General features: G+C 46.6%; 1 protein-coding gene across 11 annotated transcripts in view; it reads left to right on the top strand.

Moving 5' to 3' along the window:
* The window catches only part of FAM110B (family with sequence similarity 110 member B), a 124408-nt gene extending 107593 nt beyond the window's left edge, over positions 1–16815 (top strand). For all 11 annotated transcript variants that reach the window (XM_084864305.1, XM_084864311.1, XM_084864302.1 and 8 more), the window contains one exon: positions 12984–16815. In XM_084864305.1, the coding sequence (XP_084720431.1) occupies positions 13317–14483 (1167 nt within the window). In that variant the 5' untranslated portion in view covers positions 12984–13316 and the 3' untranslated portion in view covers positions 14484–16815. The remainder of the gene's footprint in view (positions 1–12983) is intronic.
* The last annotated feature ends 246 nt before the right edge of the window (positions 16816–17061 follow it).

Below are 17061 nucleotides of genomic sequence, written 5' to 3'. Positions count from 1 at the left end.
CTGTCTTCGTGTCTTCCCCGTCCTCCTGTTCCTTTCTTCTTGCTTTGAACCTGGGCAGCAAGAAAAGTTCCAAAGATACACAGAACTTTTTGGAAAGAAGCTTGACATTTATCTGCCACACCCTCCCACCCCTTAGGAACCCCCGCTAACATTTCTTAAATGTTAGTAGAATGGAAGATAGTAGGCCTGTGTCTACACAAACCCTTCCTGAGATAGAAAGCTCACTCTTGACAAAGGGGTTAATTCCAATAGGGACACTTTCACTTGTTCAAAAATTCTTCCTTAAATCAGTCTGCAATAGTACTTTCTCCAGCTCATCAGAAGGAACAGTGGCTAATATGTATGGTCCCCTGTGCTAAGTAAGACAGGTCCCAGTGTCATTCTCATGGCACAGGTAAGAAACCTGAAGGTCAGAGCGACCTTCAAGTAGTAAAAGGTGGAACAAGCCAGGGTGGGGAATCGGACTGTCTGAGCCCACCACCTGGAGGCTGCAGCCACACTGGCCCCTTCCTTATGCTCTCTCCTCCAGGGACCAGTCTCTCTCCTTTCCACGTTGTTAACTTACCCCACTAGGCCCTCTATAATCTGCTTCTCTCAGACACCTTGCCCTCTGTTTCTCCATTGAAAAGGTTGTGAGTATTCTCCCACTTTCTAGTGGTGTGTTCCTTGCCTTTGTTCCTTAGAATCCAGCCACAGAATCTCCCCACCGTCACTCAGAATCTGCTGTGTACTTCATGGAATGTTGCGAATGCAACCAAGGTACAGGCCTTTGACTGGAATCGAACCTGTCTGCGAATGCCACACGTCTGCTTCCTTCACATCCCTCTCTCCAGAGCCCACAATGGTGCCCAGCACATGGAGGCACTTGACTGCTACTTGTCAAATGACTGAATTCCCTTCCTTAGCTATTACATACACTACAGATTCTAGACGGTTTTTCCCCCAGGGTCTCTGATTCCCTGTTGGTAAACTTTAAATTCACAGAAGCAATACATTCTTGCTCTGTCTTGTAGGAGTTAAAGTTTTAATTCATCAGATGACTTGCTTTTGGCAGAAGGAAAAGGAAATGGAGAGTTGCTGCTTCCTGTTACTGTTAGGTTTTGCCTCAGTGACAGTTGAGAATCTCCTAGAAGGTAATTACTAGCTCACTGGCTCTAGTACACATTCCCACAACAACATCATTCTTTTTCTTTCAAGATTTTTTTAAATTGATTTTTAGAGAGAGAGAGAGACATCAATGAGAGAGAAACATCGATCAGCTGCCTCTTGCACATTCCCTACTGGGGATGTGCCTGCAACCAAGGTACATGCCTTTGACTGGAATCGAACCTGTGACCTTTCAGTCCGCAGGCCGACATTCTATCCACTGAGCCAAACCGGTTTCGGCAACCGTACTATTCTTAACATCATACACATATATTGTGATTTCTTCTATCTAAAAAAAAAAAAAAAAAAAAAAAAAAACTCTCTCTTGATCCTGCTCACCCCTCCAGCTATCACTGAATATGAAAATTCCTGAAATAAGCCGTCAACACTGTCCCCAGTGTCTTCTCATTCTATCCTGAACCCTGCCAATCACTTTACCAAAACTCTTCTTTTTGAAGTCAACAATAAATCCCACTATTCTAAATCCTTGCTCTCCTTTTCCTCTTAGCACCTGTACTTATCCTACTAGATATTTTTATTTATTTATTTAACTTATTAATTGCCAAATATGTGAGTTCCACATATAGTTCATTTTGGTCACTGCCTGGTACATAGTAGATGCTCAGTAAACACTAGTGACGCTACCTGCATCGAGATCCTATGTCTGTATAAACATGTTTAAGCATGTCCCGATAGGAGTTCCTTCCCTTGAGGAGTGGGGATTGTAGGAAGCTGTCCATGTCACATTCAGGGGGTCCTCGTGGTCTGAAGGATTCGTGCCCTTCTGTGGGCTTAGGCTTCTTCAAAACAGTCTGATTTTTATAGAATCAGGTGATAACCGGGTTGTTATTTTTTCAGTAATCTCATTTCCTTAGGAAGACTTCAGAATAATTGTTTTTCACCAAGGAGGGTGTAGTCAAATGCGGATAGCCCCTCAGAGAATCTTACCAAACAAAGAGCTCTCACTGTCACTGCCACAAGCTGGATTTATGGGGCCTATTATTTTATGTCTCATGAATGCCTGCCTCTCACAGAGTTTTCAGAACGTCTTCCTGCCTCTTCCTCCCCCTCACCGTTTTATCCTCCGGCACAGCACGTACTGCTAACACAGTCTCTCCCAACAGCGGGTGCACAGGTTCTGCCCTGGCGGCAGGAAGGAGGTTTTGTTATGAAAGCAGCCTGGGGACCTGGCATCCTATGGGCGAGAGGCAGTGAGGAGGGCACGAGCGGGTGCTCTTTCCTCCTTCCCTTTCTGGCTCACATCCCGATCATCCCCCCTTCCCAGCCTCGGAGATGTCCATGGCGGTAGCAGCAGTCCCAGGGCACAGCTGTGGGAGGCAGACCGGCCTGGGGTTGACAGCAAGCTCCCTCCACTCACTAGCTGCAGGGAAGCCTCTTTCACCTTTCTAGCCCTACTTCCCCCCTCTGTTAAGAGGGATGAATGGTACCTGTTGGCGAGGCTGATGGACACACGGTGCCCGTCCGGTCTGGCAGGGGAAGGCACGCGGGTTATAATCGGTACTGCTGTATTTCTCAGCCGTACGAGATTGTGCACAGAGTCTTGAGAGATCACGAAGCACAAAATATCCACAAACAAAATTATTCTCTTTCATGTTAAAAAAAAAAAAATAGAAAAAATGCCATCTCTCACTAAAGAAACAGAAGAAATACTCAAGACTAAGGGGGGTGGGAAACTATTTCTAAAGGCTTAAGTCCCTCTTTTTTTTTTTTTTTTTTTTCACTTTGGATGAGTCATTGTTCGTTAGTAAACAGGAATGAGAAGCTTAAACATGAATCAAGATGAGCAGATAGTATCATTTTAAAGTGAAAGCACCCAGAAACAGAGCAGAAAAAGTGCATTGTCTTAGGATGGATACTGCAGGCAGAAGGGGCGGATCCAATGACAGGCTTGTTGTGTCCATCCAGCAATGCCTGTAGTTTTTTATTCCAAGCATTTATCAGATTGGCTTTTTGACTGTAGCTTCTCAGTGGTCATAACCCTTAGAGAGCCTAGGAGGTGAGCTAGCTTTGTTTGTTTGGGCAGCAAGAGTAGGAAGGTGGGGAAAGTAAGCAAAACCTTTTGGTAGTTTAAACTTTTTATTCTTTTAAGCTGAGGCAAAGACACATCCTGAACTGAACCGATATCAGACAAGGGTTCCTACAAGAGAGTCTGAACTCTCCTGTCCACCAGCATCCCCTACTGGGCTGGGGTGGGAGAGAGCCAGGAGGGGCAGGGGTCACCGCTGCTTTCATAATAAAGACCATAAAAGCAGAAACTGGTTTGGATAGAGCGTCAGCCTGCGGACTGAAGGGTCCCAGGTTCAATCCCGGTCAAGGGCATGTACTTTGGTTGTGGGCACATCCCCAGTAGGGGATGTGCAGGAGGCAGCTGATCGATGATTCTCTCACATTGATGTTTCCAACTCTCTATCCCTCTCTCTTCCTCTCTGTAAAAAAAATCAATAAAATATACTTTAAAAAATAAATAAATAAATAAATGGTTTGGATAAAAAAAATAAAAAAATAAAACCGTAAGAGAAGTGTCAGGGAGGACATGGACATCAACCAAGAAATCAGAAAAAAGCATCCCAGTGTGTTTGGGGAGTTTTTCCAGCTGTGAAGACTCTGACCTGGGTCTGGCCCAGGAGGGCAGGGGTTCCAGGGCAGGGAGCAGAAGATGGAGGCAGAGAATGAAGAAGACCTGTGAATGGAGGCCTGGATGCCTCCCTCGGTCATGTCCCTCCTACCCCTCTGCCTGCCTCCAGACACAAATAGACACACTGCCTGCTGTTTTAAGTTCCAGCGAGCTCACAGGCAAGGTGGAGTGCATTTATGAGTCATTCCCAGCTCCTTGTCACTTGGCCCCAAAAATAGCATTTCAGGTGCAAATTGTGGTGAAGCCTTACCTGTACAGCTCTCAGCCTGAAAATGATTCACGTCAGAAGTGTTAAGTGCTGAAGATTAAAATATGTGCTGCAGACAAAGGTGTCTGTCAACTCCATGTCTTATTTTGAAACGTATTATTTGTCCCACCATTCAGGTTGAGTCCCAAAAAATGAAAACAGACTGTTTGTCTTTTCTGAGCACACTTGAGGCAAAGCACTAATCGTTCTAACAATTGATGTGCTAAGAGCTATTCAAGAGATGGAAAATGATTCCAGGTGTTCCTGGCAAATGAGACCAACAGTGTGTGTGTGTGTGTGTGTGTGTGTGTGTGTGTGTGTGTGTGTGTATATATATATATATATATATATATATATATATATATTTAGTGAACCTACTGGTTCTGCTTTAAAATTCTATCTTGTATTGATTTCTCTTTGCACCAGATTTGCGTTCTCAGTACAAGTCAGGGCCGATACGTTCCTCAAGTTGAGAACAAGCAGTTTCTGTGCATTCATTTACACCATGATCTCCAATCACCAGGAGGCACTTGCAGTGCTATTTCAAATCCAGAGCTTGTTTTCCGGCATTTTTATTGAGCCTTTACAATATAAAATAATGTGCTAGATCTTCTGAGTACTTAGCATTTTATTTAATTCTATGCACATGTTAGTGCAGGTCAGTGATGTGCATGGATGGGAGCTTTAGTACATATTGCAATTAAAAAACATGTGATTCCCTGCTCTCCAAATGCCCTGTGGAGTAAGACAGATTGAAACCATAGTCTTACGTTGTCTGATTACTCATTTTAATCATCATTATTTTCGTCAAAGTTTGGCTAACTTTGATACATCTGCAGCCAGTAGTAACAAGGAAGAAAACTGAAAGAATAGAAGCCAATTTGTAAACGTCTTCCGTGAATGCTTGTGCATTCACGCTATTAGCAAGGAGCATGGTTATTTGCTGTAACAAGCTAAATGATTTCCTTTCCTCCTCTTATGGGAGAACCTGGTACTAAGCAGTAAATGGCCAAAAGAGTAAATTTTAGGAACTAAAACATAATTAGTGTGGATTCCTGAGCCATAACATTTAAATATAAAGCCCATTGGAGCTGAATACCTTAGACAACTTTCTTAGTGTCTTTGGAGATCAATTTCCTCACCTTCAAAGTTTGGATAATAATACCTGCTTTAGAGATATTGGTGGGATTGAATTTAAACATCTCTGACATGCATTAGTATGGTTCTGGGGGCATCATAGATGCTTAATAAGAAATGCTCCTATTAACTAGTAATTTCTAAACAGTTTATATAGCAATTTACCTACTATATTCACAATGAACATGGTTCATTCTCGAAAACAATGCTCTTTACTTTTCCTTCCTGTCAAATTTAAGTATTTCACTACTTTACTTTAGAATACTTTAATATTTATTTTAGAGCATATTTTATTCTTTGCCCCAAGGCTGTCCACTAGAAGTTAAAAATATTTGCAGAACTGAATATTCTGCTCTATTGCCATCCTAACATTTTAAAAAATATATATTTTATTAATTTTTTTTACAGAGAGGAAGGGAGAGAGATAGAGAGTCAGAAACATCGATGAGAGGCAAACATCAACCAGCTGCCTCCTGCACACCCCCTACTGGGGATGTACCCACAACCAAGGTACATGCCCTTGACTGGAATCAAACCTGGGACCCTTCAGTGGGCAGGCTGACACTCTATCCACTGAGCCAAACCAGTTAGGGTAATCTTAACCATTCTTATTGTATATGCTATGCAGTTGCCATAGAGGGTATTTTCTCACAGTTAAAGGAGAAAGCAATATGCAAAGTACAGATGCTCAAAATCGGTTTTGGTGGGAGAACTGGATGCAGAGTCCCCAGATCTGCACAGCCTGGGTTCTGAGCAGGGCTGTGCGGGTGCCATTCACAAGTCCTTACCCTCTTACTTATATAAGGCGGATCAGACCACTCCCTAAAGCACATGTGTCAAACACAAGGCCCGCGGGCCAAATCCAGCCCTCCAGGCCTTGCAATGTGGCCCGCACCGCGCTGTCATCACTGCACTCCGCTGTCAGTTTATGACATTGTCAGTTTATGACTGTTCAGTAAACCATTCGGCCCGCGATTTAGGCTGGATTTTAGATTTTGGCCCCTTCTCTGATTGAGTTCGACACCCCTACGGCCTAAAGGGTAATTGGGAGGATGGATGGGCTGGTGAGTGTGAGCTCTCAGCACACGTTTTTATAAACTCCATGAATGCTTCTAGAGCTCATAATCCTTGAGTTCCTTGTGATGTGATTACTGCCACTTGAAGGGACTCCTGGTCCCTGTAACTGGGGAAAACAGCTAACACTTGGACTCAGGTAACTAGTGGGTCTTCTAAAACCTGTGATTTAGCCCTAACCAGTTTGGCTCAGTGGATAGAACATCAGCCTGCAGACTGAAGGTTCCCAGGTTCAATTCTAGTCAAGGGCATGTACCTTGGTTGCAGGCACATCCCATTTGGGGGAGGAGGAGATGTGCAGGAGGCAGCTGATCTATGTTTCCCTCTCATCAATGTTTCTGATTCTCTATCCTCCCTTCCTCTCTATAAAAAAATTAATAATATATATATATATATATATATATATATTAAATAATTAAAACCTGTGATTTAAGTCTATTGGCTTATGATGAAGACGATGGTCTCTTGAGCTCCATGTTGATTTAAAGTTTGGCTGTGGCCTTACACATTCTCACAACTGAACTTAGCCATGTACAGCTCCCTCTGGGAGGGGGCCAGAGTGGCCCACAGTGGGGTCACTTTATGTTTGTTTTGGGTAAGGCAAGCAGTCCTCTTGGATTTTCACTAGGAATTCTAGTGGCCCTCCTCTTTAATTACTTTTAGTTATTTTCATCAAGCAAATCATTCCACTTCCAAACGTTCTGGGCCCTGGCTGTGCACAGCACCCATTTTTGTAATCCTAGGTACAAGGGGGGACTCCCTCACCTTCATTCAAGTCAGCCTTCTCAGAGCAACACTTTCTTTACCTCCGGCCAAAGTGAGGTGTTTAATCAGAGCGTGATTTTTTATTTTTTGGCCTTATTCTCTACTTCATTTGGAGTGTCTTAAATGGGAGGAAGGCATTTTAAGAGAAACCATAACCTTTTTTAAGTAACGGGTTTGCTTACAAAGCACGGGAAACGAGTTTTCTTAAATGACTTCAGAGACACCTTCGTGGATTGAGGCTTGACCTGCTGTTTTTCCCCCCGAGCAACTTTTGGTTTGATTTCATTTCCAATAATGGCTTTATTATTTACTGTGGCCTGCTACACTCACATAAGTGTTAGCTTTGAAATTTGCAACCGCATATTTTCCTTGTAACTCAAATAAAAATGGGATCACGCGAGTGACCTTTGAGAACAGAAACTGCACAGTCAACCCACTTTGACAGAAATAGTGCACGCGCTGTCACCGGAGGAGAGTAATGGAATCGTTTTAGGACAAAAGATCATTCAGTTACCCTACAGCCTGAAACCTAATGACGGTGATTATCGGTGCCAACTTGTGGACACCGGGGACGAAATTTAATAACAGCTTCCCACTCGCTGAGCACACTTGGGGGCCGAATCCCACACTGAGCACTTGCCATGGGGTACTTCGCGGAATTCTCACATGAGCCCCAAGAAATGTGGGGACCATTGCGGTCCACCTTCCATACATGAGGAAACTGGGGTGCCCCGAGCTCGAGTTGCTTGCTCAGGGTCTCCTGGCTGTACATCGCCGGGCACCGAGAAACCCATTTGACCCCGGGACCTGGCTCTGAACTGAAGAGGGCACTGAGTCAATAGGCAAACGAACAGAAAGCCTGAAGGGAATACCACGGGGCCTGCTTTATGGTCTGGCCTGGATTCCTTAGGATACAGAAGAAGGAAGTATCCTCTTTTTCCAGGGCCCTAGGAATCCACTCTGCTGAGCTCTCCTTTCTACCCTGGGCTGAAATCTCAGACGGAACACAGAGCCTCTTCAGCGAGTTGTGAATTATTCAAAGCGCTCAGATCCGTTTCAGGCATGCATAGAGCCCAGTGCAGCATCATGATCAGAACTCCAACCCCTTCGGTGTGAATGACCTCTTCCCTCTCCCAGCGCAGATTGTGTTGGCTTGGAAATCTCTAGAGGAGGGGATAGGGAACTCAGTAAAGGTTGTTTTCCCCCTGCTTTCCCTCTCTCCCTGCTCTAGCTCTTCTCCCAAGCATTAGGCGCCATTTCTAACCCCTCAGGGCACGCGTGGGAGTATGAATGTGAGGGGGGAGGGGACAGCTTGGTAAGGGAAAGATGGCATACCTCTCCACACCTCTGACTCCTGGATCCGGTGTCCCCTGGGCAGGGGGGTTCTTCAGACAGCTTACTTTTGGGGAACTTTCGGACCACTAGGGGAAGCTCACAGCCTTTCCTCGGGGAAGGAAAATCTTTGGTGAGAGTTCCTTTTAAGATAACCACTGACACCTACCTTCCCCCAGGTACACGCATGGTCCCAGAACACCCTCACCCCGCACACATGGCAATGCAGCTTCCCCTCGCCCACGTCCTGTGTTTGGAGAGGCCATGGCAGGCTCTGCCTTTAAGCCCCTCAGGCCTGGGCTGTCAGCCAGTCTCCGTGCTCCTCTGCTTCCAGAGGGCCCTGAGTCCAGCCTCCGCCTGTCTGAGGTGAGGGAGGCACACTAGGCTGCTGCCCTGCACACACACAAAGAGCTGAGGACTGCGCCAGTCCTACTCAGCTGAAGCGCAGCTGTCTCCATTGCTATCTTTTTTGGCCCACCTGACATCAGTGAGAACCCAGGGGTTAAGACTTTGTCCCCCGCCACTCTTCCCTCCAGACTTGTTCAATTCTCAGTGCCGCCTGGAGGATCTTGCCGGTGCCTCCTTCCCCTGTAGTGCTCTCCCATTGCTCCACATATTGTAGAATCCAAGTCCATCTTCCCTTTTCCCCTCCCTCGGTAGGTTTCTCCCTGATGTCCCCTAACACTCTCTGCCAGCCATTGGCAGTGCCCTTTCACTGCCTTGAATGTACCATGAACTCCATCGAGAGCTGCTCTGGTAACAGGTGCCCTGTCTCCCGTGCCTTTAACTCCAGTTCGCCCCCCAGCATTGGTTTTCCATCCAACTGCTGAGAAGCTGTTTGTGGGAAGTCATCTGTGACAATCCCGCCATATTTTTCATCAACGTTATTTAATTAATAGTCATCAGATGTATTTTGAATCTTCTACTAAAAGACTTTTTTAGTTACTTACACATAATTGCTCAGTTAAAAGTACTAGTCAATTAACTGATTGAACACAGTCCACACTTCAGTAAGCAATCTTATATTTTTAGTGCATTTCTATTACATTTGTAAAGAATTCAAGTTGTCCTGGGGAACTGCATTTTTACTTCAGTGGCCAGGTTGTTTCTCTGCTTTTATTTTATTTTATTTTATTTTTTCTTTGCATTTAAATGGGGGAAAAACAAACAAACAAACAAAAAAAAACCTTGACTGGTTTGGCTCAGTGGATCGAGCATCGGCCTGCAGACTGAAGGGTCCCAGGTTTGATTCTGGTCAAGGGCATGTACCTTGATTGCAGGCACATCCCCAGCAGCGGGTGTGCAGGAGACAGCTGATAGATGTTTCTCTCTCATCAATGTTTCTGACTCTCTGTCCCTCTCCCTTCCTATCTGTAAAAAATCAATTAAAAATATATTTTTTAAAAAAGCATAAGAGTGATCCCAGTCAAGCTGTACTCTTAGGTTGAAGTCAGTAAGCACAAATACTATTCGCCAAAATCAAAAGGGAGCATGGGACAATTTTATTCATATTGTAAATGTTTTGTGATCGGACATGTTAGCAAACTGGAAAATCACTTCTTTGAGAATTCTTGAAATTGCTTCTTTGCCTCCAAGAATGTTTAATCTAAAGATATTTTCAAGTTCACTGATTCAACACATTTCTTTTCACAGTTAAGATCGAGTCACTGAGCTGTTAGTTGACTTAGAGTTGAATTAATCAGACACCCTCTTTCAAACAATATACACCCTTTCCTCTGTCATAACATGCATGAGCAATGACCAGTTTTCACTTCTATGGGTGAAGCTGGAGTTGTGTTCAAAATAGGTGTTTCTCATTCTTGTGAGTTAGAGTAATGATTGTTATTTAGTGTTCCAAATGGTACCAAAGCCTGCCTTAACGTCAGAGCCACATGGCAAGTCTGGTCACGAGTGGTGGACATTTTGGACTTCTGGTCCTAATATGATGGAATTGGAAAATAGGCCATTCCCAAAACCGGTTTGGTTCAGTGGATAGAGTATCAGCTTGAGGACTGAAGGGTCCCAGTTCAAATCCAGTCAAGGACATGTACCTTGGTTGCGGGCACATCCCCAGTAGGGGGTGTGCAAGAGGCAGCTGATCAATGATTCTCTCTCATTGATGTTTCTAACTCTCTATCCCTCTCCCTTCCTCTCTGTAAAAAATCAATAAAATATATTTTAAAAACAAAAGAAAAGAAAACAGGCCATTTCACACTTTATCGCCAGTGGGTGTTTTATGTTAACTACAGTTCAGCATTCAAAGAACATTTTCCTAAGAACAGCAAGTGCCATACAAAAGTTCAATCCCAGGTGCCATTTTTGAGATTGGAAATAACTCACTTCTTGTTAGCTCCCCAGAACCACGTGATTTTAGATGGAGAAGGGATCGGATTCTCGTCCAAGCACCTCTTGTCATTCATAGGGGAGGGGACAAGGCCGCAGAAGAAGAGGTCTGAGCTCTGTCTCCTGTTGCCCACTGGGCCTTCTTCCTGCTTGCTAGGGGTTTGCCGGGGTCCATCGGCAGCAAGGTGCTGAGTGCAGATGCCAATCCTGTCTTTCGCTCTGCCCCTGAGCCTCCTGGTGGTGCCCCTTCCCTGGATGAATTTTGGAAGCTGTGGAGGTAATCGGTGAAGATGTGTGAGAAACATGGCCTGTCCCGGGGACAAACCTGGGGGTGATCCAGGGGGTTTGTCTGGGGGCCCAGACTGTGAGCCCCTTAGTGGAGGGGCCCCAGGTCATCTTCCCAGCGAGGCGGGCCCAGGGTGGTGGATGGCAGACCCAGAGGATGGGCAGAGAGGGCACGGCTCCTCTTCTGGCCTGTCATTCCAAATACGTTCAAAGAAACAATTTCACTCCATCTTCATAAGAGGAGGTGGTTTTTTTAAGCTAAATTAAAGTATTATAATGGAACCACGCAACCAAAGAAAATCATTATGTGGGAATTGCCTTGGGGCTTCTCAAATCTTGCACAGGAAAATATTTTTGCTGGAACAAATCCTTTTGCAGATTACAAAAACCAGCTCTAATGAAACATGACAAGGGGTGCATTTAGAGATTAAGAGTTTCAAAGGATGATAAGGAGAAATATCAATCCCCCCTCCCCCCGTTATTAATAGACACTTCATTTTCTTACCATGACAGCAGATGTTTTATAGTTAATTCCACTTTACTTATTTTGTGCATTAGGTTTTTGATATATTAGATGAATACATTCCTCTCTTTACAGTCCTTATTATAACCAAAGGAGCTAAAAGGGTCGTTAGCCAGTTACTTTCCAATGCTGATGCATTCCTAAGTGTTCTCTGCCGGCAGGAGCAGGCAAAGGCAGTTGTTTCCAGGACTGCAGAGGTAAATGCAAGTAGAAAAACTCCCTATAGACCTAGAGATACATATTGGTTGGTTGGGGATGGGAGCAGGGGAGTGGGAGGTTGGGGGGGGGGGGGGGGGGGAGGTAGCAGATTCAGAAAACCATGAATTAGTTCCAGGAAAGCTTAGCTATTATACAAGTTCGCTCTACAGCAGGGGTCCTCAAACTTTTTAAAGTGGGGGCCAGATCACGGTCCCTCAGAGAGCTGGAGGGCCGGACTATATGAACTACTAATTCCTACTGTAACACCTCGGCTGCGCTCACTGCCCAAAATACCTGGCGGGCCGGATCAGACTCCTCTGCGGGCCGCATGTGGCCTGCGGGCCGTAGTTTGAAGACCCCTGCTCTACAGTAACATCTTAGGCTTGGTTGACATCTTAAGAGCTTTGTTTCCTTGGGGGAGATGGGAAAATACATTCCACTGAGAAACTTTTGATTTCTGCTCATTAAGAGTGTGTGTGGGGGAAATGATGGAGCCTTTAAAATCAAACTACTTCAAACTACTTCTATAGTTAATCTAAAAGTGCTTCTAGTTTATTATTATTATTATTATTATTATTATTATTAAAAAATAAGCTTGAACTTCATAAAGGCATTCTTGGTTTCCAGGAGAAAGGATTTTCAGATATATTGACTGGCAAAAACAAGGTAACAGAAACGTTGCTTTCTGAAAGATTTTTCATCTGCACTGCCAATCCCATCCCCGCCCATCGTTTTAGTTGTTGAAGAGGTGAGCAGTGCTTGTCGCAGGTGTTCCCTGAGAGGTGGGTAGCATGGAGTCACAAGTTTGGTTTCACTGCGAAGGAGACATCACTCCCCCACGTTGCAGTGTAAACCATAGAGGGATTCTTAGGATGATCATGAACTGGGAACTGGGCTTTGCTAAACCAGCATTTCTACATTCGCCTAGCATCTCCTGGGTTTTGACATCAGTAAAACTAACCTGGCGTGATCCGAGGCCGTTCCCACCAACGGGGAGGCGGCTGGAAGCGTTCACGCGTGGGAAATGTCAGCAGCTTTCTCCCAGAGGCCGGCCCGACCAGCTGCTGCCTGCGGAGCACGAGGGGGAGCAGGCTCGCCCCCAGGCCTGGGTGCGCTCCGGGGACTGGGCACCGCCTCCCGGGCTGGCGGGCACCCGGGCAGGCGGCGGGCAGGCGGGCAGGCAGAGGCGGGGCGCCCGCCGCAGCGGGGCTCCGGGTTGATACAGCCGTGATGTCACTCTTCCATCCTAACCCGCGGTTGGTTGTTTTGTGTTTCAGCTCTGCCTGCAGTGGAACACAAAGGCCCGGAGGAAACTCCCACATCCTTGAGGAGAAGAAAGGAGGCGGCGACGCGGATTCAAGGAACTTGTGGCTCCTGTCCTCGGCACCAGGGCTGCCTGCACAAGAGAGAGAGAGTGGAAAGCCCCCGAGGCGGTGAATGGGCTGTGAGATGAGGCGCTGCCGCCCCCGCTGCTGCTGCCACCGCTGCTGACACTCTGGTCCCAGGGTCCATCCCTTGCCCTCTGCGCTCCGTGTACATGAGTCTGTTCAGCGCATCCGGAGGCGCGCAGCAGAGCATCCAACACGGCCGCCGGGGAGAGACCGCCCGCCATGCCCACGGAGACCCTGCAGGCAGGTAGCATGGTGAAGCCGGTCAGCCCCGCGGGCACCTTCACCTCGGCGGTGCCCCTGCGCATCCTCAACAAGGGGCCCGACTACTTCCGCCGGCAGGCCGAGCCCAACCCCAAGCGGCTCAGCGCCGTGGAGAGGCTGGAGGCCGACAAGGCCAAGTACGTCAAGAGCCAGGAGGTCATCAACGCCAAGCAGGAGCCCGTGAAGCCCGCCGTGCTGGCCAAGCCCCCCGTGTGCCCCGGCGCCAAGCGCGCGCTGGGCAGCCCGACGCTCCGGGTGCTGGGGCCCAGCGCCAAGTCCGAGAGCGGCGGCGGCGGGGGCGGCGTGCACCGGGAGACGCTCAAGCTCGAGATCCTGAAGAACATCATCAACAGCTCGGAGGGCTCCAGCTCGGGCTCCGGCCACAAGCACGGCGGCTCCCGGAACTGGCCTGCGCACCACCACCACCACCGGCCTGACGCCACCGACCTGCACCGACACTCCTTCGCCGAGTCCCTCAAGGTCTACCCCAGCACCAGCAGCACGCCGGGCCGGGGCAGCCCGCAGGAGAGCAGCTCGCACGTGGGCAGGAGGCTGCTGGAGCAGACGGCTGCAGAGTCCTTCCTGCACGTGTCCCACAGCTCCTCGGACATCCGCAGAGTGACCGGTGGCAAGCCCCTGAGAGCCATCCCCTGCAGCAGCTCCGCCCCTCCCCTGCCCCCCAAGCCCAAGGTGGCAGCCGTGGCCACCACCACGAAGCCCCCCGAGGCCACCGACCCCAGCGTGGAGCCCGCCTGCGGGGTCAGCCGGAGGCCCTCCCTGCAGCGGTCCAAGTCGGACCTGAGTGACAGGTACTTCCGCGTGGACGCCGACGTGGAGAGGTTCTTCAACTACTGCGGGCTGGACCCCGAGGAGCTGGAGAACCTCGGCATGGAGAACTTCGCCAGGGCTAACTCGGACATCATCTCCCTCAACTTCCGCAGCGCCAGCATGATCAGCTCGGACTGCGAGCAGTCTCAGGACAGCAACAGCGACCTTAGGAACGATGACAGTGCCAACGACCGGGTGCCCTACGGCATTTCGGCCATCGAGAGGAATGCCAGGATCATCAAGTGGTTGTATAGCATCAAGCAGGCCAGAGAGTCCCAGAAGGTCTCCCACGTGTAAGAAGAGACACACAGTGCCCGTGTGCGAAGGAGGGAGAAAGGGGGTGGGTCTCTATGTCTGTGCATCCGCCGTCGTGAAGGTCGTGAGGTCTCTCCTTGAAGTGTTGTGAGCTTCTCCACTCTTCTTTGTGTTGCTCGTTGTGCAATGTTTTCCAAGTTGCATGCCTGTCAACAAAAGGGGACTTGACCCCGGCGGTCCCGGTCACACAACCATCATCGCTGCAGAGCCTGGCTGAACACACACGTCACCTGCCAAAAAATAGTTTCAGGCTAGAACCTGATGTGAGGGCTTTGATCTCAAGCAAAACTGTTTACACACACGAAAAACAGTATACGACTTCTTCAATATTTATGTGGTTCTTGTGTTTTATACCCCGCTCTATTGTGTCTTAATTAAAAGTTTTACCAACTGGCTTTTAAGTTGAGAGGAGCATCTTTTTGAAATAAAATAAAAAAAGCCAATTTGCCTATGTGTGTGACACCCAAACAAGAGAGAAATAAATGGAATCTGCTAACCACACGGATAGGGTAACTGACCTGAGCTAGAACCAGGCTGGGTTTTCTGAGGAAAGAAAGTGGTGAGGCTGAGGTTAACTCCTTACACACTGCAATGCTCTTGCCCCTTCCTTGCTCAAGTAACGGTTGGAGCAACAATGCTACGTCCTGTGTCCTATGTAGTGTGTAAAGAAAAACTGGTGGCTCTGCATAATACTGACCCCAAGAAAAGACAATCAGATACAATGAAGGCAGTTATATCTAGGAGGTTGAATGTCCGGGGTTCTGTTGATAGTCTTCTGATTTGGGTTGGTGCAGTACTATTAATCTTTTTGACAGGAATGGCCACTCGGAAGTTGTTACTCAATGTCTTTAAATTGGGGGGAGAGGGGGTATTTTTGGTCATGCTGAGTCTCTTTCCTCCTTCCTGCCCTTTCTTTATTGTTGTTTTATTTGGGAGAGAGGACAAGGGAGTGTGCAGGTCTGTGCTGTCTGAAGACATGAACACACACACACGGAAATACCAGCCATGTTAGCATAGAGCAGTGGTCGGCAAACTGCAGCTCAAGAGCCGCTGTTTGCCGCTCTGTTGACTCATGAGTTTGCCGACCACTGGTATAGAGCCTCCTTTTCAACAGTGAACGCCTTTGGTGGCTGATCATATCTGAGAGGTGTGATGGTGTTGTCTTGCCTATGTTATTCCCTCAGGCTCTGGGCCTTCGTTACAGCTCTAGGAAACTAGAAACACACGCTATATAGGTCCCCCTTGCCCCCATGGTCTCTAGTGCTACATATCAACTCGTTCCCTTTCTCCCCCCCAATAACCTGTCTTCCAGTTAGCTGTCAACCAGCTGACAGTTGTGGTGGTGTAGCAAAAGGTACACATGCAGTGGTCTGCTTCATTGCTCTTGTACGTACGCTCTGAAATTCAGGAGCCCTACCTTAGACTTCGTCAGCTAATAAGAAACTTTTTTATGGTGTAAATGCTGTAAGACTTTGTACATACTTCAGTTGTTATGAAAACTTGAAGAAAACGAAGGGAAACTTATGCTAATAAATAGCTCTGGTGCAGGCACTGATGGTGGTGGTTTCTCTTTGTATTTTTCTGGAAGTTCAGCTTTGGCATGTGAGCCAGAAGCAGATTTTTGATCGTCTATAAGAAACATTGTTTAATTAAGTTATTTTTCCCTATATCACAGTTATTTTTGAACATCGGTGTTCTTCATTGTAGCCCCAGCAATGTGCTTTTGCCTAAATAGTTGCATCAAGGCTCCTAAAATATGCAGCCTCTTTGTTCCTTAGCTCACACGTCAGTTATTTTTATCTTTTCTTAAACAGCAAAACCTTTTACATCTTCTGCTAGACTCTGGAGTTGTAACTATGTATGAATTCTTACAGTGGAGGCACACCTTGGAAATTTATAGCCTTGTTCTTATTTTTATACAGCCCCAACACATTTAACATGACACACGTTCATGCATTTGTCACTCATTCATTCATTCTTCTTTCAACAGGTCACTTGTCCAGTGAGTCCCTTTTTCAGGCCTCACAATGGACACGTGACTATTGTGGTCAACAACAAAGTCTCTGCCTCAAGGAACTTAGATTTTCACTTTTTATTTAAGAGAAATATTCCTCTTAGTGGAAATGTCTTATCTCCTGTTAGGACACTGAGTATTCAACGAGTATTTATTGAATCAAATTATTTGAAGGTTAACATTTCTTCAACATTCCATATAATATGTAAATGTAAAAGAAAGTATTATTTAAGACGTCATTTTCAGAAACAGAAATTATGTGATTCCCAGCTATTACTGTACATAAATATTTTTCTTCTGAAAATCAAATTTGGTTCCTTGACTCTCTCTCTTTCTACTGGTTTTGAATTCTTTCTGCTTCTCTGATTAATTTTCAGTTCAACTAGAACTGTACTTCCCAAAAGAAACATTTTAAAATTCATCTATGAGTGGTGATTATACAGTGCAATTAAGATAATGGGATGAAAATACATACATACATACATACACACACACACTTCCTTCACCATTGGGATAGAAATGTGGCCATTTAAAATATTCAAGCCT

Source organism: Pipistrellus hanaki, assembly GCF_964339955.1.
Source record: "Pipistrellus hanaki genome assembly, chromosome: 17".
NCBI lineage: Eukaryota > Metazoa > Chordata > Mammalia > Chiroptera > Vespertilionidae > Pipistrellus > Pipistrellus hanaki.
Note: the sequence above shows the minus strand (reverse complement) of the source record. Positions and strands in the feature narration are given on the sequence as shown.